Source organism: Nomascus leucogenys, chromosome 15 (assembly GCF_006542625.1).
Source record: "Nomascus leucogenys isolate Asia chromosome 15, Asia_NLE_v1, whole genome shotgun sequence".
NCBI classification, from domain to species: domain Eukaryota; kingdom Metazoa; phylum Chordata; class Mammalia; order Primates; family Hylobatidae; genus Nomascus; species Nomascus leucogenys.
In genome coordinates, this window is record NC_044395.1 from 48,455,053 (window position 1) to 48,477,639 (window position 22,587).

Consider the following 22,587-nt stretch of genomic DNA (forward strand, 5'->3'; position numbering starts at 1 on the left):
TGCAATCTCTGCACAGGAGGGGTGGGATGGCTCAGGCTGCCAATTCAGGTGAGCTGGTGCTTCTAATGGCTGGAGATTTGCCTGGGCATGGAGCAGAGTGTGCCTTTTTGCCTCATGGTCTATGTTCAGGACAGGTGTGGTGGCTCAGGCTGCTGGGCCAGATGAGCAGGTGCTTTGAATGCCCAGAGATCTGCCCTGGTGTGAAACAGTTAGCCTCCCAGCACCAGGCTGACTGCACAGGATGAGTGGTGCAGGTCAGACTACTGCTCCAGGTGAACATGTCATCTGAATGCCTGGATATCTGCCTAGCCATGGAGTGGAGAGGGACTTGCTGTACCACGATCTATGTCTGTCATGGGTGGGGCAGGTCAGGCTGCTGGTCCAGGCAAGTGGGTGCTCCAAATGCCTGGATTTCTGCCTGGGAGTAGAGCAGAGAGGGCCCTGCTACACCACAATCTCAGGGGAGCAGGCCGGACACCTGCAGATTGGTTCCAGATTGCCAAGCTGTCCCTAGATACAAGTATTACTGCCCAGTAGAAACTGCAGCTTTATCAGCTCTCCTCCTGTCCCAAGGTTGTGACAGAGGAGAACACAATTCTAGCACCTACTGCTGAGGGGCTTTCCACAGTTCTGGCTGTGGAGGCTCCTACGCAACTCTAGAGTGAGTGCTCTGGTCTCTGGCTAGAGATTAGAAGGAATGGTTGCCTTTCTATGCACTCGGATTAAAAATGGCATCCTGATCTTGGTCCTGGGTCTGGGAAAATGTCTGCAGCTGTTCCTCACGTCTTTCCCTCACAATGTCTCCAAGAAACTCCACAAGTTAGCTCTAGGGCTTGGGAGAAACAAAGTTCCTTCCCTTGGCATGCTTTGCTGGGATCCCCAATGGAAAGGCAAGTCACAGAGGGAGGCCCTCTGCCTCTCTCATGTACCTGAGCTCCTCTCACTTTTATTAGCTGAATGCCATCAAAGGGACTGTTTGCCCATGTTCCCCTCCCTGGGATTTGGGGTGTCCTTCAATTTGGGTTGTCCTGGTGGATTCCCATTTTCTTTCTTGATATAAAGCCCACACAGTTGGTCTTTATGCACTATCTTGCTATTTCCATGTGGCTGAGGCATGCTAAAAGGCTCTAATCTAATCCCTCTTGGGGGAAAAAAAAGAAATAGCAGTTTTAAGACTAGGTCATACACTAACATCAGTTAGAGATGGCTTAAAAACACAAATTCCTGATCTCTGCACAAAAACAACACAATACAGAATCTCTGAGAAGTACAACCCAACCAGGGGTGGGTATTTCTTAGGTGCCAGAGGTGATTTCAGAGTCCAGAGTGCTAACCATTACACGATGGAACCTTCCGCTGCCAGAGGTGATTTCTTATGCTGCCAGAATGGCAGCTGCTGAAGACTTGTGCTTACATTTATGTTTATATTTGGGGAGAGAGATTGATGAGAGCCTAGATACTGAGATCCCATTTAGGGAGCTGCCAGGGGTCCAGGTGAGGAGCAATGAGGGGCTGAGGTGGAGCAGGAGCAGTGCTGGGGGAGAGGAGGGGCACAGCCAAAGGCTACCTCTGAAGTAGAAATGTTAGTTGGATACTGGAGCCTCTTTGGTTGAAGGATTGAGGAGGGAGTTAGAAGATGACTTGAAGCAAAAATACTGCTAGATACACATTTTAGCTGTGATGCTTGTGTGTATTTTTAGCTGGGTCTATGACACCAAGTGGACCATTTCTGGCTGTTGGGACAGAGGGCCAAAGTTTGATTTAATCTAAGGCATGAGGAAGGAGCTTTTGAGATCAGCCACACCAAGTTCATTTTATAGATAAGAAAACTGAGTCTCAGGGAGATAAATACATGTGTCTGAGCCTGTTCTGGTAACCAGTAAGTAAAATTAAGACCATGTCTTCTGACTTTTCAAGTTGGTGTCTTCTGCTGTGAGATTATCTAAATAGTTCCTGCAGCCATTATATTAACTTTTGTGATTTGGTTGATTCCTTTCCCATTTAACACCCTTCATAGCTGAAAGCTGAATCATGAGCCACATCTACACTGCTATGAAGTGTGTGTTTAAGAGCATTGGGGACCTATGTGGAAGTGGATTATTTTCAGTGCAGTAATCCAGTGTGACAAAACTTAGTTTAGAATTTCCTCCTGGGCAAAAACTGTATATTTCCAGCACAAAGTATAGAGCTTTAGCCACATTAGCTATTCCGTAAGTGTGTGTTGAATAAGTGATCTAAAACCAAGGGAAGTTTTTGAATTATAGTCATTTTTTAAAAAGTAAATTTAACTATGATGAATTCATCAGGTCTCTACTTTGTCCAAAAGTAGGCACTCAATCTGAGTCACATGGTTCTCATTCTTTGAATAGGAAAGAGCAAAGAGGACTGTCAGCTGACAAAGGAAGGAAAAAATGTGAGTGCTAGAAATGCTCTGATCTAAATGTGACCTCTTGCTGGAATGCCAAAAATATAAACTTTCCAAGTGGCCTGGCTCAGTGACCTGAACATATAAACATCTTTTCTTTGTAGAAACAAGCTGTCTTCTTCTTATTTCTGATCTGACACACATACATTCACAAACTCAAACACACATACACACACACACACACACACACACACATTTTCCTTTTTTGATTTTCTATGAAGGTATAGCCTATGTATTGCTTTTTGTATGGTCTTAAAATAACTCTTTATCATATATTTAAAGTGCAAAATCTTTATTCTTGAGGACTGCCTTATTCTACTATGAAAACCTCTGGACAAGCAGATTATTGAATAACCCATGACTTTACTCTTCATCTGATTAGATCCTTGAAAGAGATCATAAGACATCCTTTAAAAGCCTAAAGGCCTTGGAAGTTCTGAGTAATCACAGAAGGCTTTTTTCCCCTGTTTTTCTGAAATGTCATGGCCACCCTGGGCAGTTTCAAAGGAGATCACTGTTTGCACCAGGAATTTAAAAAGAAAAAAAGAAATTTAAAACTTATTTGGGAAAACTAAAAGTTCATCTGTGGCTTATGTGTCATGTGGAAAGTATTTTGCCCCTTTCTTTCGTTGACTAGACAACTGTGGGATAAAAAAATGCATCTCTGGTATAACCCATATAAGAAATACTAGGCCGGGCGAGGTGGCTCACGCTTGTAATCCCAGCACTTTGGGAGGCCGAGGTGGGCGTGCCACGAGGTCAGGAGATCCAGACCAAGGTGAAACCCCGTCTCTACTAAAAATACAAAAAAATTAGCCGGGCGTGGTGGCGGGCGCCTGTAGTCCCAGCTACTCGGAGAGGCTGAGGCAGGAGAATGGCGTGAACCTGGGAGGCGGAGCTTGCAGTGAGCCGAGATTGTGCCACTGCTCTCCAGCCTGGGTGACAGAGCGAGACTCTGTCTCAAAAAAAAAAAAAAAAAAAAAAGAAATACTGTAAGATCGTCATGTGCTGGCTGTGACAAAATACTCTTTTTTTCCAGTGATACTTGCTTGTGCACACAGGCTCACACACTGGGACCAGAGCCCTCGACCTCCATTCATTTTCACTAAGTGTTTAGGGAGCCTTCTCCTACAATTTCAATGCTACTACCAATGTAAATGTAACCATCTACAAAACAGCTTGCTAACTTGAATTAAAACTTACCATCATAAAGTTTTTAGCTCAAAATTAAGGGTGAAGTGTTCTTCTTAGAGATATGTTAACCTATATTTTCCTAGATACATCCCAGTTTTAGCATTTTACTCTTTCCAAGAAAAGTCGACTTGTTAAATACACACTAACTTTGTTTTAATTTATATAACTTTATAAGACTCTTAACATAAATAAATTCCCAAACCAGAATAAAAAGGCTTTGTCTGGTCACATACTTCTGGGGTTTTGAGTTCAGAAAATACAAGTCTTCATTAGCCCCTGTCTTCAGCAACCATTAACTGACAGAGTTAGAAGTAGTAGGATTTTGTTCATTTTTGTTATTCAGCTGAAATACTTGTAATTTTTTTGTCACAAACTCTGATCTGAAACTCTGATTTCAGAACTTTTGCCATATTTTCTTTCATATTATTTAACATGCTGCCAAAAGAGAAGGAAAACTCAAGTATAAGGTACTATGCTGGGTGCGTTGCATATATTAATTCACTTCATCCACATGGCAACACTCTGTAGTACATATTACTATTGCCAATTTGCAGATAAGGAAGAATAAACTTAGAGTGCTTAAGAAACTTGACAATATTCAATCAGAACATTAAGCATCAGAGCAAAACTGATTGCAGCTGATTCTAATTCTAAAACCAATCCTTATCCTAAACAACAACAACAAAACTTATTTAGTGTTTTGCTGTAGGAGAGCTTTTCTTATCCAATAGGTTGTAGAGTATTTAAGGGTAGAGACTATCTAGTTTACTGTTACATTCTGAGCAAGAGTCCAGAAACTGGCATCAATATAATAGATGTCCAATAAATATCTGTTCAGTCAAATTCAATGGGATGGTCTTCTGGTCCTGGTATCTAAGCCTGCAGAGGAGAGTACAAGCCTATAATTTAGTAGTTGAGAGTATTTAATGTTGGTAAAAGACTGTGAGCTCTAGATTCAAACAGCTCAGGTTTTAATTATGATTTCTTAAGCTTACTATCTGTATGATTTGAGAATGTTACTTAGACCAAGTCTCAATTTTCTCACTTTAAAATGGGGGTAATAATTGCACCTTAATGATCACTTATGTAAATCACGTTTCTCATGGTTAGTAAACATGAATGAATGGTAGCTAGTATTATAACCTTTAATTGGACTAGATTGAGGATCCCTTTTAAACATACTGCATAATTTTGTTATTTATTATGTTTATTGTTTAGAATCTGTCTTCCCATTAAAATGTAATCTCCATGGTGGCAGGGATTGTTATGTTTTAATCAGAGCATCCCAAATATTTAGAACAGTGTTGCCCAATTGAATGTTCTATACTGATGGAAATGTTTCATTATTGGCATAGTCTAATACAGTAGGCACTAGCGACATGCAGTTACTGAACACTTGAAATGTAGCTAGCTAGGGTGACAGAATATTTGAATTAAAAATTTTGTTTAGTTTTTGTTCATTTAATTTAAATAGCCATATGTGGCTACTGGAATACTATGTTTGCATAGGTCTAGAATATTACATGGTACACAGAAATTTCTCAGTACATATTTGTTAAATGAATGAATTCCCTTCTGAACTCAAAAATCAAGAACAAAGCTGCATGATTGCGTATTTAGTTCACTCTTTAAAGATTATCAATAAAGATGAAACACTTTACTGATTGACTTGCTAAGCTTGGAGGCTTCATGAAGTTCTAATATGATTCAGTTTGCAATTTTAATACATTTTTATTTTTATTTCTTTTTGGTGTCAGGTCAAGAAAGATTTGGAAACATGACGAGGGTCTATTACCGAGAAGCTATGGGTGCATTTATTGTCTTCGATGTCACCAGGCCAGCCACATTTGAAGCAGTGGCAAAGTGGAAAAATGATTTGGACTCCAAGTTAAGTCTCCCTAATGGCAAACCGGTTTCAGTGGTTTTGTTGGCCAACAAATGTGACCAGGGGAAGGATGTGCTCATGAACAATGGCCTCAAGATGGACCAGTTCTGCAAGGAGCACGGTTTCGTAGGATGGTTTGAAACATCAGCAAAGGTAATGTGACTTTAAATAATAAGCTTAATATAAGCAAGGTTCACAAAGAAAATGGCACATAATCATCACCATCATCGTAATGATAATAATATGTTTGTTTAGTGATTTATGGTTTTTAAATTGCTCTAAGCCCTTTCTCATCTCAATGCAATGAGTAGGTAAGGCAGGAATTATTATTTACAATTTAAGATCATTGTGGCAAGAGAAGCAAGGCAGCTTATACAAGGTTACAATAGTAATAGTTGATAACTGTGTTTGCTTGTGTTTGCTTTTTGAGGTCTTACTATGAGCCAGGCATATTTTGCATGCATTTTGCTATTTAGTCCTCACCACAACTTTATTAGGTGAGTATGATTTTATAGTAAAGGCCTTATTCATGTGTTAGTTAATTTACACAATCAATATTTAATATGTTCACCCGAACGTCAGGAATTGTGCTTGCTCCTAGGAAAGAAAAGATGGCAAACACTACATTGGGCATACCGGAATAGTGGGGTAACAGAGAATAGACAGCAAGCACAAATGTGAAGAACACAGCATAGCTTGGCCATGCTGTCTCCCCTGGATGGCAGAAAAGTGGCAGGAGGTGGAGCTGGGGCAGGGCTGGAAGATGAAGGATCCTGTATGGTGTGATGAAGATAATATACTTCTCATTGTTCCCTCATGTTGCCATCTGATATGTCAGGTGCCTGGCTTTTGTTCTACTCTCTTTTGGTTTTTGCCTGTATTTTAAAAATCTCAGTATCACAGGAGAAAAAAACCTTTCATGGCAAAATTTGAAAATCCATAAAAAACCATAACTAAAATTTCAAAAGAATAACCATTTTTGCTGTATTTTCTGATTTTTGTGTGTGTGCGTATAATTATGTTATTAGGATTGCATTTTACATGGTTTTATATCATGATTTTTCCACTTTTATTCAAATATTAAATGTTCGTAGGAACAAGTACTGCACTAGTTTTTGGGATTCAGCTGTGAATAAGATAGCCATGGGCTCCGTACTTATGGAGTTCACACTTTGGCCTTATAGTGAACATTTGTGCACCTCATTAGCAAATGGTTTGAAAATATTGCTGGAATGGTCATCATTCCAATAGGCTGAGGAGGAACCTCTAATGGGTTTTCTACTGGAAAGTAGAATGGTCCAGTTTGCCTTGGAGAAACTATAGGAAGATGGATTGGAGGGCGGTGAACCAGGAGACACAGTGGCATGGTAGTTATCACGTTCTATGGGAACATAATGAGACCTTAAACTGGAGTAGTGGCTATAGATAGGAAAGAAAACCTGGATTTGAGAATACCACCAAATTACAAAGACCAGCACAATTAAGCAAGCACTTGGATTGGAGATGATGGAGAGGAAGAAAAGGGCAGTGGTGCCACTTTCTCTGTCACAGCTTTATTTTAGCTTTGAAGCTAAAAATAAAAATGTTAATGTGTATCCTTCTGCTGAGAAAAGGAATATATCTAATACTGTTCTCTATAAGATGGTATTAGTTTCTTTTAGGGAGAGGAATGGATGTTTCACAGTGTAGTGGATATTTCTCATGTTGTTTGGCTTTCTAACAACTGTTAAATACATTTGCTATCTTTGGGGAATCTCCAGCTGTAGGAAGCTCACCTCTCCATAAGAACTCATAAAACTTTCTTCTTTTGCTTCCTTTGCAGCTAGGCACAGGCAGATGACCTAGATTCCACCAATTGTAGGTTGTAGGCATCCATCTCCAAATAATTCAGATGAAGTTGTAAGATATACCTCCACTGACTTAATTTGTCACAGCACATTTAACCCTGTATTTTTAGCTGATCTGATTTGAGCTCGTTATACTTAGGGACATAAAAGGAAGGGCCTGATTTGAAATCTAAAACCAGAGCAAACTTAGAATCATAATATACAGGAAATGATGGCTGTGTTTAATAGTGATTTCACATAATGTCCACCAGTCTGTAGTACAACTATTTGAATCATCATTTCTGACAGATTATTAATGCCCTACATGAAGAATGAAAATTGTTTTCTGAAGTTGGGAATAGGTGAAGGGTATGAGTCTCAAATTCAAGCTAGTAATCTATTTAAGGATCAATATAAATTAATAACAATATTTTATCTTTAGCTAATCGATTCTCTAGAGGTTCCCTACATCAATGCTTATAATTTACCAGACAATCTGAGATCCAGCTGTAACTAAGATACTGCATAATAGGAGAATAGAAACGAACGATCAGAGGCTATAACCATAGTTTGGTTTGTAGAAGGCAGGGTGTTGCATATGTCATTCTATCCTGCATGGTTCATATTTTCACTACTTAGAGCTCAGATCTTTCCTGTTTCATGTTTGGACAATCATAATAACCTGACTCCAGACTTTGCTCAAAGTAGTGTTTTGCATGGTGTTAAAAACCTGCTCAAGGGATGACTTTGATTTTGTCACTGCCTAGTTCAAGAATCTTCTGTAGGTTCTACTTCTTAATGATTTAAATTTAGACACCCTAGAACATGCATTAGCAAACTATGACCTGTGGGCCAAATATGGCCTGCCCTGTATTGTAAATAAAGTTTTGTTGGAACTCAGCTGTGCTCATTGGTTTACATGTTGTCAATGGCTGCTTTTATGTTACAACTACAAAGTTAAACAGTTGTAACAGAGACCTTATAGCCTGCAAAGCTTCAATTATTTACCATCTGACAATTTATGCTTCAAAGTTTACCACTGATGTCTCAAAATAAGAATAGCTTCTCTTTAGCCAACCACTGTGCTAGTGGCTTTACATACATTTTAACTTATCCTTGAAATAATCTTGTACGGTAAGTACTGTTACTTTTTCTGTTCACAGATGAAGCAATTAAAGTTTAAATTAGAGAGTGACTAGCTAAAGATCTCATAGTGGTATGTGGAAGAGTCAGGATTTCAAGCTAGATGTGCTGACAGAACAGCTTAGCCACCCAACAACCACATTGCACTACCATATAACCTTTTGTAGTCTGACCTTATGTAATAACTATTAATTGAGCAATTGATACATGGTAGACCAGGGACTGGGATAGATAAATGAGCAAAATGTGGTCCTGATCTCTAGGAGTTTAAAGTCTAATGACAGATATACAGATGTGTAAATACGTCTTCCAAGAAATGTGACAAAATGGAGCAATTCACATGGAATTGTTGGGTGAGTTGGATAAGGAAAGGCCTTTTCTCACATGTACTTTTCTTCTAGCCATTGTCAGAACTACCTATCTTTTTCTCACCTTTCTGCTTTTGTCCATGATGGTCACACTGTATGGGATTATAATGCAGTGGACATTCTTTGTCTGCATTTCATTTTGCCCAGCAAAGTCCAGCTCTGGATGTGAGAGAAGAAACACAGAAAAATATCCTGGCTTTGGTAGTAAGGAGTCTCCAGAGCCCAAATTAGAATCCCTGATTCTGATACTCTGCCCCAACAAATAATTCTTGCTCTGGCTAAGTATTAACTCTTTCTTCAGGAATTGCCTGACTCCAACACCTTTTTCTACAGATACCTATGGAAAGGGACTTAAGCAATTCATGACACCATGGGCTGGCTGTAAAAGAGGATCCATGCTTCAGTGCACAGGATGCTCCAAGAATCTCTTGAAATTATATGTGCAACTTTAATTATTTATAGAGAGGGCAATCACTTATTGCATACTAAGAACCTTCCAGGCATTTCACAGCTATTATCACTAATTCCTACAATAATGAAGCATTATTCCTATTTTCCATAGAGAGAAGGAGTCATGGCATGATTAAGGGACTTGCTCAAAGCCATGCAGCCTTGTGTCATGATTCTGACCCCTAGCTATCTGGTCAAAGCCCACATTTTCCACGATCTGCAAAAGTGCTTCCATGCTTCTCAGCAGTCTTTCTCAGATTCAGAATTCCTTGTGACCCTAGAGCTGAGTCTAGTTGAGGAAAGGCCTGTTTTTCTGAGGTCAGAAGGATGCAGTCACTCAGCTATCTACACCATGGCCTCATTTCTCTAGGCAAGGACTATCCATCAGAAGAGAGGGCTGAAATGCACTATATGAGCTGTCCTGGCATATATCTATCTCCTAGGTAGTACCAGGCATGTCTGTTGGCGAGAGGACACCTCTTGAGGAAACCTGTAGAGGCCATATGATGTATGAGGGTAGGAAGGTAGGAGGGGAACACAGACTTGTAAAATCTGTAGACTTTCCAAAGGCAGAGATGGAAGGATAAAGGTATTCTAGGCAGAGGGAACAGCACGTGAAAGCCATGGAGTTGAGAAATAACAGAAAGTGCTGACAATGCTGAGATTCAATGAGGCTAAAGTATAAGGTGGAGGGGAAACAGAGAGCAAAACTTTGCAGTGTGTCAAACCATGTCCATTAGCATAAACTCTTCCGGCTGAGAATCCTAATGGACTGTAGAAGTCTGAACTCAAAGATTCAGCAGTTTCTTAGTAATGTCCAAAAATCAAAGGGTGACCATATTTGATTTTTATTAAAAGACAAATGCCAACTAAATAACAACTCTTATGAAATTAGTGCCTTTTCCTTAGAAAATTTGGCAAATCCTGATATAAGGCATAGGGCTTTTCATCCTCAGCACTATTGCATTTGGGGCCAAATAATTCTTAGCTGGGATTGGGAGGGAAGAGTGTGTGTACTGTGCAAGGTAGGATATTTAGAAACATCCCTTGTTTCTACCCACTTAAGATCAGTAGCACCCAACACCCCAATCAGTTGTGATAATCAAACATATCTCCAGATATTGCCAAATGTCGTCTCGTTGGAGGGGCAAAATCACTGCCCACTGAGACCACAATTAAACAGTCATCAAAAAATATGTCTTGTGCCCAGATGGTTCTGCTGTTTTCTAGGGGTGGGGACAGAGTCAGGTCTGCCTTGATTCTATCTGAGAAAAAAGAATCCTTGTAGGCCTGTTTCCATGAGCCTGTGGGAGGAAGAAAACATCTAGAAAGTAAGGCGTGTTATCTTTGAGCTTGGATCTTTCCTCCTGGATCTCTATCTCTAGCCATGGACTTGTTTCTAAAACTTCAGACTTTCATATTCCTCTGGATCTCTACTTGGATATCACTCAGAGAACTCCTCAAACCCAACATATCTGAAACGGAATTCATCAGCTTTTCTGAAAATATAATTATCCAATTTGGAGACCCTACATCCACACAGACACTCAAGCTGGATACCATATAACCAGGTCACTCATTCTTTAGAAACCCCTCATTCTTGAGCATAGAAGACCGCAATAGTGAGATTTTTTTTCTGCTTCTCCAAGCCTATCTCTACTCCTTCCATTTATTCCATGGTTGTGCTAAATTGCATCAAGTCCCCCATCACACCTTGGTATTTCCCCTGCCTGGAACATGCTTCCTAGCTTTATGCACCTGTCTCTCACTCTTCCTTCAGGACTTGGCTCTAGCATTACCTGTTACAGTCTCTCCTATACCTTACCATGCTATGTTAAGATGATTTCCTTATGGGGCTGGCCCCTGCACTGCATTGTGAATCCTCCTGGTCATTACTCAGCACAATGGCTTGCATGCAGAGAGTAATCACTTGGTCAGTGTTTATTGGATGGAAAAGAATATTTTGATGCACTGCCTTTTAAGGAATCTTTCAAAAGATTATTTTATTCTATTATTCTTGGCCCTGCCCATGCAGAGTATTTATGTCCTTAGATAACTGTGTAGAAGCAGAAAAATTAATTTACCACTGTAGTTCCCAGGAGGACTCCACATTATGTAACTCCTTTCATCCAGAAAGCTCTTTAGAAACTGCACAGGAGGGAGACTGTAGAGCCCTGCAGTGTGGATGGAGAAGTAAAGAAGAAAAATGAAGGTGAGGGAAGCTGCACCCCCTACCTTAATGCCTTGCCTTGGGCCCTCAACTGAGATTTGCAAATTCTTTGCTTGGCAATGCCACATAACATTCCACAGGAATCTAACATTAGCTTGTGCACTGAATTATACAGGTCATTCCTCCTTCACACTCCAGGACCAGAATATAGCAATTTTCTTCACTGAAATTCTTATAATCCTGTTTTACATGTATCTCTCATTTGTGTTTTAGCTACTGTCATTTGAGCCACCTGCAATGGCTGTCAAATTTGTCTTTTTTACTAGGAAAGAAACAGAATTCTGGGGAGGATTTTCAATTATTTTCATTGGTGAGACCAGGCCTAGACTTCAGATCCAGTCTAGCACTCTATCTATTCCATGACAGTGATTCTTGTAAAAGTTGTGCATCAGGGACATGTAAGGAGCTTGGTAAGATTGCACATGCCTTGGCCCTATTCTCAGAGAAGTCTAGAGGGGCTTAGAATATATGTTTTTGGAAAACACTCCTTTGGTGATTTTGACTTGCACCCTGGTTAAGACGCATTGTGTTGGAATTTGTTAACTCATTTATTCGTTCATTTATTCATTCTCCAAGTATTCTTTGAATACCTACTATATACTCAAGTAGGCACGTTGCTAAGCACTGTGGGCCGCTGATAATAGAGGGCACAGTTTCTTACTAGGTTCAACTCCTGGAAGACACCCAAATAAACAAATATTTACAATATAGTATGAAGCTCCAGATAATTTGATGGCTTTTACAAGAGCAGTGAGAGCAGCTGAAGAAAAAGCTGTTACCTCCACCTGTGAGTGATGCAGCTTCTTTGGTGTTTAATCTGGGTTGCCAAGAATAAGAGAGGCCTCAAAGGAAGACTGAAGGGAAGCACTGAGAACTCCTTTTTAATGGATATTGTGCAGTGTGGCATTAGGAACCCACCTTTAGGAACTCCTGGGTATTTCATTTTAGAAAGCAAAAACAAGCTTCTCATCATTTTTCTAAGATATCTAATCAAGAACATGTTGTTACTACCGAGTTACCTATCATTATCAGTCATCATCAAATTGTCAAAACAAGACCACAAGAATCTTAATATTAAGAATAATAGGCCAGACGTGGTGGCTCACGCCTGTAATCCCAGCACTTTGGGAGGCTGATGTGGGCGGATCACAAGGTCAGGAGATCGAGACCATCCTGGCTAACATGGTGAAACCCCGTCTCTACTAAAAATACAAAAAAAATTAGCCAGGCATGGTGGCGGGAGCCTGTAGTCCCAGCTGCTCGGGAGGCTGAGGCAGAAGAATGGCGTGAACCCGCGAGTCAGAGCTTGCAGTGAGCCAAGGTCGCGCCATTGCACTCTGGCCTGGGTGACAGAGTGAGACTCTACCTCAAAATAATAATAATAATAATAATAATAAAAATTGTATGTATAAAATTCATGTTTAACAGGTCTTGTGATAAGTGCTTTATTTATTTCATTTACTTCTCACAAACCCTTATGAAATAGGTGCTATTACTATGCCCATATTGTATATTAAGGAACTGAGACTTAAAGAAGTTGAACAATTTACCCAATATCCTGTGGTTAGCAGGTGGCAGAGTCAGAATTAGAACCCAACTCTCTCTATTCAAATCTCTTCTTCCCTATTTTTTTTTTTTTACTTCTCTGTGTCTAAATGATAGTCTTATATTGCTATTTCTTGATTTATTAGATTTCTACATACTCATTAATAATTTGCTTTTCTAGATGAGAATTTAATTTTCTTACCTACTTCCCCCACTTTCCCATCTTTTCAGTAAAATTCTGTCACTGCTTTTGGTTGAATCATGACAAAAATCATGGTTTATATCATTAGATATGAAAATATTATTCACTCACATAGTTTGCTGTCTGTGCTTATTTTCAATGAATATTCCTTAATGTTTTAAAAAATTTCCATTATATTGTTTATTCTGTTGAGACTGGTTTTGTCTTGGAGATCTCCATCCCAGAATCCTCTACTTTCCTTATGCATTTTTTTTTGAATGCCCTGTAGAGCCGGCACATGGCTGTAATCCTGGGACTTCGCTTTGACATTCTTGTGTGTGGAATTGCCTGCTCCCTGGATTCTAATTATTTGTCCTGTTTTGCTGGAACACAGCCTCCTGCTACTGCTTAGGAAAAGCTGCATGACATTTCTGGGTACTTGATATCTCCAAATATGTATTTTCTAACCCTCACACAATTTTAACTCTCTAGATGGGTATCGATTCCTCAGTTTAAAATAATTTCCCCTTACAACTTGAAGGCATTGCTTCAGTGTAATATAGCATTTAGCATTATTCTTCAGAAGTCTCATACCATTCTCATTCTTAAAGCTTTGTGCATAAGCTGATTTCTTTTGTCTGGTAGTTTTTAGAATCATCTCTTTATCCCTGGTAATCCGAAAGTCCACAATCCTGTGCTCTATATAAACCTTTGTTCATTTATTGTTCTGGGCCCTTTGTAAGCTCTTTCAATTTACAAACTCATGTTCTGAAAAATGTTATTTCTTTGATAATTTTCTTCCCGTTGTTTTCTGTGTTCTTTCTTTATGAAACTAGTTTAGTGTAACCTGAGCTAAGTCTATGAGCTTATGATTTTTTCAGCACTTCAGCAATTTCTGTTTTATTCTGTTTACTAGTTTGCTGCAATTTTCCAGTCTTTTATTATAATTTTTAATGTCAGCAATCATAGTTTTAATTTTGAATAACTCAATATTTTCCTGATTATTCTTTTTCAAAAATCCTAAGAATGTAATAGTTTATTATATTTGTGAAGATACTGAATTATTTTTCTGAAGTTTTTTCTGATTTTTGCATTATCTATTTCTTTAGAATTATTTTTTCAGTCCACTTTTGTTCCTCTGTTTTATGTTGATGGTCCCTTTAAAAATTTTGAGAGCAAGACAGTCAGAAGCAGATACTGAGCTCTGTGTGTCTAGGAAGGCTTGTTGAATAGTGGCTATGGTGAGTGTTGATTTATGGGTTTTGCTTTAGGTTGGTTTTCACTGGGGACTACATGTCAGTTGTTGAAGGTCTTTTCTCTATAGAAAAACTCTTCTTTCCCACTAAGGGTGAAGATGTTAGAGTTCTTAGTAGAGGGGAAGAGTAGCCCAGCTGCCATATTTGCAGCCTTTAGTTGATTATTTTTTCCATCTCCATACCACCTACAGGGGCACGCTAGTTGGTGTCTCTCGAGTCTCAAGTCTCCTTTCTTTAGTTTATTCAGAAGATAAACCAGAATTTGACTAGGGGTGTAAATGTCTGACTGCTGGTATCCTATGTGGAAGAATGGAGAAGGGACAGGGTTGATGTCCCCATTGGGACTTCCAACCAGTCTCCCTGATTTCAACTACAATTACTGTGTAAGTGTTGAGCTTCTTGGATTTCGAGGGAATTAATTAGCCCTACTATTTTCCATATCTCCCTCTATACACCCTTTAGACCATAGTATCTATACTCTGCTAAACCTATTACTACTTCTCTATTAATTTTAGATTTCTAAAAATGTATACAAATCTTTTGAACGCTGATGCACATGTTCTCATTCTTTCCGGCTTTCTACTTTTAAAAGAAAACCAGTAGACAAAGACACTGTCTCTTCTGTCAGAACCAATGTTAACTTTCTTGATCTTCAACCCTGGGCAGAGTGGCTTCCTTGTTTTAGAAAAGGTTATGTTACTAAGACATGTTTGCCCTCTCCTTCTCTGTTACTTTACTTTTTTAGTATTGATTTTGTCTGACCTCTGTTTTGTGGTCCTTTGCCTTCTCTGATGTGTCTTGTTTGCCACATTTGAAGCGCCCTTAGATTTGTGGATGACAGTCCTACCCTCCCAAGGCCTTCTGTTTCATCTCCATCTACTTCACTGCTACCGAGATATTGATTTCTTGAGAAAGCCTGCTGAGACTGGGGGGAAAATCAATATCCCATTAGGCAAAAGTGAGGAGCAGCAGCAGCTCCTCTGTAGCCTGTCTGCGGACCTGACATGCTAGGGGAGTGCTCAAAGGCTGGGTCAGCCTGTGGTGTCCAGAGATATCCTAAAGTGATGGAATAGCCCTAGGGATAATGTAGAAAAGCCAATGACAGAAAGCTCAAGATTTGTAAATCCATTTCCTTGAACTAAATGGAGTAACTTTTTGAGAATAATTTTGCTTGTCAAAGCTTGCTCCGGAGGAAAGAAGTTCTCTCTTGAGAACTTTCATAATTCCCAGTCACTTTGAATTTTCTAGTGTAAGTAAAATTGTTGGTTAGCTGTAAGACAAATTATTTAGTTTTCATTTCCCGTGGGGTTCTCAAAATGAAAGAGGAATGACAGCACTGAGATGCCAGGATACTATGTGTTTCTGAAACATTATGTTGTAAATCCCATTTTTTTTTTTTTTTATACTTTAGGGTTTTAGGGTACATGTGCACAATGTGCAGGTTTGTTACATATGTATCCATGTGCCATGTTGATTTCCTGCACCCATTAACTCGTCATTTAGCATTAGGTGTATCTCCTAATGCTGTCCCTCCCCCCTCCCCCCACCCCACAACAGTCCCCGGAGTGTGATGTTCACCTTCCTGTGTCCATGAGTTCTCATTGTTCAATTCCCACCTATGAGTGAGAACATGCGGTGTTTGGTTTTTTGTCCTTGCGATAGTTTACTGAGAATGATGTTTTCCAGTTTCATCCATGTCCCTACAAAGGACACGAACTTATCATTTTTTATGGCTGCATAGTATTCCATGGTGTATATGTGCCACATTTTCTTAATCCAGTCTATCGTTGTTGGACATTTGGGTTGGTTCCAACTCTTTGCTATTGTGAATAGTGCCGCAATAAACATACGTGTGCATGTGTCTTTATAGCAGCATGATTTATAGTCCTTTGGGTATATACCCAGTAATGGGATGGCTGGGTCAAATGGTATTTCTAGTTCGAGATCCCTGAGGAATCGCCACACTGACTTCCACAATGGTTGAACTAGTTTACAGTCCCACCAACAGTGTAAAAGTGTTCCTATTTCTCCACATCCTCTCCAGCACCTGTTGTTTCCTGATTTTTTAATGATGGCCATTCTAACTGGTGTGAGATGGTATCTCACTGTGGTTTTGATTTGCATTTCTCTGATGGCCAGTGATGATGAGCATTTCTTCATGTGTTTTCTGGCTGCATAAATGTCTTCTTTTGAGAAGTGTCTGTTCATGTCCTCTGCCCACTTTTTGATGGGGTTGTTTGTTTTTTTCTTGTAAATTTGTTTGAGTTCATTATAGATTCTGGATATTAGCCCTTTGTCAGATGAGTAGGTTGCAAAAATTTTCTCCCATTCTGTAGGTTGCCTGTTCATTCTGATGATAGTTTCTTTTGCTGTGCAGAAGCTCTTTAGTTTAATGAGATCCCATTTGTCGATTTTGGCTTTTGTTGCCATTGCTTTTGGTGTTTTAGACATGAAGTCCTTGCCCACGCCTATGTCCTGAATGGTATTGCCTAGGTTTGCTTGTAGGATTTTAATGGTTTTAGGTCTAACATATAAGTCTTTAATCCATCTTGAATTAATTTTTGTATAAGGTGTAAGGAAGGGATCCAGTTTCAGCTTTCTACATATGGCTAGCCAGTTTTCCCAGCACCATTTATTAAATAGGGAATCCTTTCCCCATTTCTTGTTTTTGTCAGGTTTGTCAAAGATCAGATAGTTGTAGCTATGCGGCATCATTTCTGAGGGCTCTGTTCTGTTCCATTGATCTATGTCTCTGTTGTGGTACCAGTACCATGCTGTTTTGGTTACTGTAGCCTTGTAGTATAGTTTAAAGCTAAAAACTCTCAATAAATTAGGTATTGATGGGACGTATCTCAAAATAATAAGAGCTATCTACGACAAACCCACAGCCAATATCATACTGAATGGGCAAAAACTGGAAGCATTCCCTCTGAAAACTGGCACAAGACAGGGATGCCCTCTCTCGCCACTCCTGTTCAACATAGTGCTGGAAGTTCTGGCCAGAGCAATCAGGCAGGAGAAGGAAATAAAAGGTATTCAATTAGGAAAAGAGGAAGTCAAATTGTCCCTGTTTGCAGATGATATGATTGTATATCTAGAAAACCCCACTGTCTCAGCCCAAAATCTCCTTAAGCTGATTAGCAACTTCAGCGAAGTCTCAGGATACAAAATTAATGTACAAAAATCACAAGCATTCTTGTACACCAATAACAGACAAACAGAGAGCCAAATCATGAGTGAACTCCCATTCACAATTGCTTCAAAGAGAATAAAATACCTAGGAATCCAACTTACAAGGGATGTGAAGGACCTCTTCAAGGAGAACTACAAACCACTGCTCAATGAAATAAAAGAGGATACAAACAAATGGAAGAACATTCCATGCTCATGGGTTGGAAGAATCAATATCGTGAAAATGGCCATACTGCCCAAGGTAATTTATAGATTCAATGCCATCCCCATCAAGCTACCAATGACTTTCTTCACAGAATTGGAAAAAACTACTTTAAAGTTCATATGGAACCAAAAAAGAGCCCGCATCACCAAGTCAATCCTAAGCCAAAAGAACAAAGCTGGAGGCATCACGCTACCTGACTGTAAATCCCATTTTTAAATACCATCCCAAAAGGCTCGTTATGGTAGCTCTTCCTGATGAGTCTCTTTAAAAAGGAAGAGTTTCTTTGGAAGACTATCATCACCTTCTATTTCATCTGGTTACAAGTTTAAATTTTGTGTTTCAGATTTTTGCAAAGAAGGACAGTCATGAGCAGTAAATGCAAACTATCAGAGTTGAAAGAGATCTAGCATTATCACAGTAGTTGAAACCCATGTTTAACCCCCAAAGTAGCATGCCATTATATATCTTCTCTACCATTTGTATGGAAACACAAGAATATTAGATTTGGCGAGCACTTTCACTTAACCTGTGGTCTAAGTACTTTATTTTACGGTTTTATCTATTCACTTATTCTTCAAATAATCATTGAGCACCTCTATGTTACAGATACTATTTTAGGCATTATGGTTATACCAGTGGACAAAATAGATAAAATCCCTCTCATCTTGGAAATTGCATTATAGTGAGTAAGGACAGGTTATAAAATGGTAAATAAACATATAGTTTGTCAGGTGGAGATAAGTGCTAAGCAGAACATGAAAGCAGGGGAGCTTGTGTGGCATATGTAACATATGGGATATAGGGAGGAGTACAAAGAGAAGAAAGCAGTTTTAGACAGGTGACCAGGGAAGGTTTCATCAAGAGGGTATTTTTGTTGTGTTGTTGTTGTTTTTTAAGTTAAATATTTGAAAGATGAGCACTATTGAGCCATATAAATTCACGGAAAGAAAATGGTCAAGAAAGTAGGTATAGCATGAGCAGAGGCACTCTGGCAGGAATTGACAGCTGTATTTTTGGAACAGCAAGGTAGCCAGTGAAGATGGAGCAGACTGAGCAATGGCAGAGTGATAGAGGGGAGGTCAGAGAGGTGATGTGGTCCTGTTGAGTTTTTAGATAATTGTAAGAATTTTGGATTTTTGTGAGAGAATTTCCTGTGCAAGAAGCCATTGGGTTTGATCAGAGATGTGATATGATTTGATCTAAAGGATCATTGCAGTGGTTTTGTTGAACCTGAATTATAGTGAGAAAGGTTAGAAGCAGATCAGCTGGGATGCTATTGCAATATTTAAGAATGAGATTGTGAGAAGTACTCATATTCTACCTTGTATTTGTGAATGTTCTTCAGACACAGGATTTCCCAGCAATTTAAGTAAAGGTAATGACAGAAAGGGAGGATTTAAGGATGTCTCAACAGTTTTTGGCCTAAGCAACTGTAAGTATAGAATTGGCGGCCAGGTGAGGTGGCTCATGCCTGTAATCCCAGCACTTTGGGAGGCTGAGGTGAGGGGAATCACTTAAGGTCAGGAGTTTGCGACCAGCCTGGCCAACATGGAGAAGCCCCATTTCTACTAAAAATACAAAAAATTAACCAGGCATGGTGGCAGACGCCTGTAGTCCCCGCTACTCAGGAGGCTGAGTCAGGAGAATCGCCTGAACCCAGGAGGTGGAGGTTGCAGTGAGCCTAGATTGCGCCACTGTACTTCAGCCTAGGTGACAGAGCAAGACACAATCTCAAAAAAAAAAAAAAATAAAATAAATAGAGCTGGCAGTTTTTGAATGGAGTCCTGAGATACAGAGGGATCAATGGGGAAGAGATACAAGATTCTTTTTTTTGTATGTTAAAGTCTAAACGGTTACCATACATCTAAGAGCAGATGTAAAGTAAGTAGTTATGCATGATTCTGCAGTTTAGGAGAAAAGTCCAGGCTGCAGAAATGTTTGGTTGTTGTGAATATATAGGTAATATTTAAAGATTTTGGGAATGAGATTACCTTGGGAATGAGTATAGAAAGAAAAGAAAAAAGGACTAAGGACTAATCTCTTGGCATTCCCACATTTAGATGAAAAAATGAGGCCCCAGAGAGGGGAAGTAGTACAGGTAGCATAGATGTATTTCAGAATAGCTAAGACTAGAACTCAGTGGACTCTCCTCAGTAGACAGCCCTAATAAGATTAGTTTTGAGTAGCCTGATTTTTCACTTTTTTTTTTTCTATGCTATTCTTCTGAGTAGTAAACTGGGAAGATTTTGGACAAGAAAAAAGTCAGATTATACATCATTGGTTCTCTCTTTAAATAATCAACACTTGCATTCACTTACTGTGTTTCTGCTAGTTGGTGGGTCTAAAAATTAGAGTAGGAAAATGAGGTTATTAAATGATTATCCCCCTCTATTCTGTCAATGGTGTATTTTCTTTTAAGTCACTGGGAGCTCTAGCATGGGTCAGAGGTGTCTAGGGTGTAATAGGAGCAAGCTTTGACCAGATTTTATAGTAGTTAGAGATTTTTAAATCTAACTTAAAGAGCATAGTAGCAAGCCTAAATTTCAGATCTACAAAAGGGCCAAAATATTCAGAGACTTTGTAAATGAGTTCATCATCTGGATTGAAAGTCAGCTTTTGTCATTTGCCAAGAATGTTCAAAATGTTAATATATAACATTTGTATAAAACTTTTGAATTTTGGAAGTTTCCAACATTTATTTTCTTATTTGGCTTTCACAAATTCCCAGCACAGAATGACTTTTCACTCTTTGGTAAGACTTGTTTATTAAGAACTCCTGCTGTTGTTCAAGTGAATTGGCTTTGGGAACCCTTACCATTCTGGTTGTCTTACCTGGCCACTGTAATTTAAATGGAGTGGCCAGATCTGTTGACAATATACTAGATGTAGACTGAACACAGCATGGGATAATGGGACTCTAACCTATCTTTCCTAGGCCACAATATTTCTATTGTATGCATTAATTCACTACGTTAATTTATTTTCAACAGCTGTATCAAACTGTTAGAGACACGTTGTACTTATGGTCAACTAAAAATCTCTTATTTTTCTAAATAATATGCTGTCAAATGAAATCTTGTGCATTTAAACTATTGATAACTTGAATCACATGTAGAATTTTATTATTAATATCTATTAAATATTATTCTGTGGTTTCAATCTAGAATTCCAATTTCATTTTTAATCTATTATTTTTACCCTTAAAAGTAAAACATCTAGGCTGGGTGTGGTGGTGCATGCCTGTAATCCCAGCACTTTGGGAGGCCAAGGCAGGTGGATCACCTGAGGTTGGGAGTTCAAGACCAGTCTGACCAATATGGAGAAACCCCATCTCTACTAAAAATACAAAAAATTAGCCGGGCATGGTGGCACATGCCTGTAATCCCAGCTACTCATGAGGCTGAGGCAGGAGAATCACTTGAACCTGGGATGCAGAGGTTGTGGTGAGCCGAGATTGCACCATTGAACTCCAGCCTGGCCAACAAGAGTGAAACACTGTCTCAAAAAAAAAGAAAAGTAAAACATCTGTTTCAGTTAGAGTTGTGTTCATCTACATTTGAAAGAGACCCTAAAACTAGTGACTTAACCAAAGAAGAGCTCATTTATAACATGAAACAAGTCTTGAGGTATGTGCCCAGGGCTGGAGCTGCAGTTCGAGGACATCATAAAGGGCTCAACTTCTGGATCACCAGCCTCAGCACATGACTTTCTCCCTCATGGTTATAAAATGAGGACATTTGTTTCTGTTTTCTTTTCCTGTGTAATGCATTGCCATAAACTTGGCAGCTTAAAATAACACACATTTATGATTTCACAGTTTCCATGGGTCAGTAGTCCTAGCACAGGTTGGTTAGGTCCTCTACTCAGATTCTCATCATGCTCAAACCAAGATGCTGGCCATAGCTGTGTTCTCATCTAAACCTTGGGATCCTCTTCCATGCTCATTCAGGTTGTTGGCAGAACTCAGTTCCTTGTGGTTGTAGGACTGAGGTTTCTGTTTTCTTGCTGGCTGTTGCCTGAGGGTTGCTCTCAGCTCCTAGAGGCTGATCTGAGTTCTTAACCATGTGGCCTTTTTACAGCATGGCAGCTTACCTCTTCAAGGTTAGAAAGAGAATTTCTCTCTAGTTTGCTACAATGAAGTCTTATGAAAAGTAGCCTAATCAAGGGACTGACTATGCTGTCCTATTCATAGGTCCCACCTGCACTCAATGGGCATGACCCTAGGAAGTGGGCATCTTGGGAACATTAGAATTAGAATTCTGTCTGTCATATTAGTTTCTGGGCAGGATTAAGTATCCTGGAAAGGTTAAGAGTAAAAGGCATGTAATAACTAACTCTGCCTGCCCTTCTTTTTAAGTTTAGAAATAAGATGAGATCAAGCACATTCAAAGTGGTATGGCCATAGATTAAAGTTCAGAAATTGATAGTTTTATCAGAAACCCTACTTAGTAGACTTCCGTTTATATTTCATTAGTCATAATTGCAATTAGCACAAGGAAGCCAGGGAAATAAAGTTTTAGCTACCTATGCAAAAATCAGCATTCTGTTAAAAAGGAAGAGGAGATATTGCATATTGATAGCCAGGGTAAAATTTGAAATGCCAAAGTAGAGAAAATAAATGTGTCTTGTTTAGGAAAAATGGAAATTAATAACGGAAAAAAAATCACACAGAAATTCCTACACAGGA

At 39.2% G+C, this 22,587-nt stretch overlaps 1 protein-coding gene across 1 annotated transcript in view; it reads left to right on the forward strand.

The window, feature by feature from the left end:
- RAB38 (RAB38, member RAS oncogene family) overlaps positions 1-22,587 on the forward strand; it is a 62,787-nt gene that overhangs the window by 20,388 nt on the left and 19,812 nt on the right. Inside the window, exon 2 of the mRNA XM_003254519.2 lies at positions 5,377-5,657. Within this exon, the coding sequence (XP_003254567.1) occupies positions 5,377-5,657 (281 nt within the window). The remainder of the gene's footprint in view (positions 1-5,376; positions 5,658-22,587) is intronic.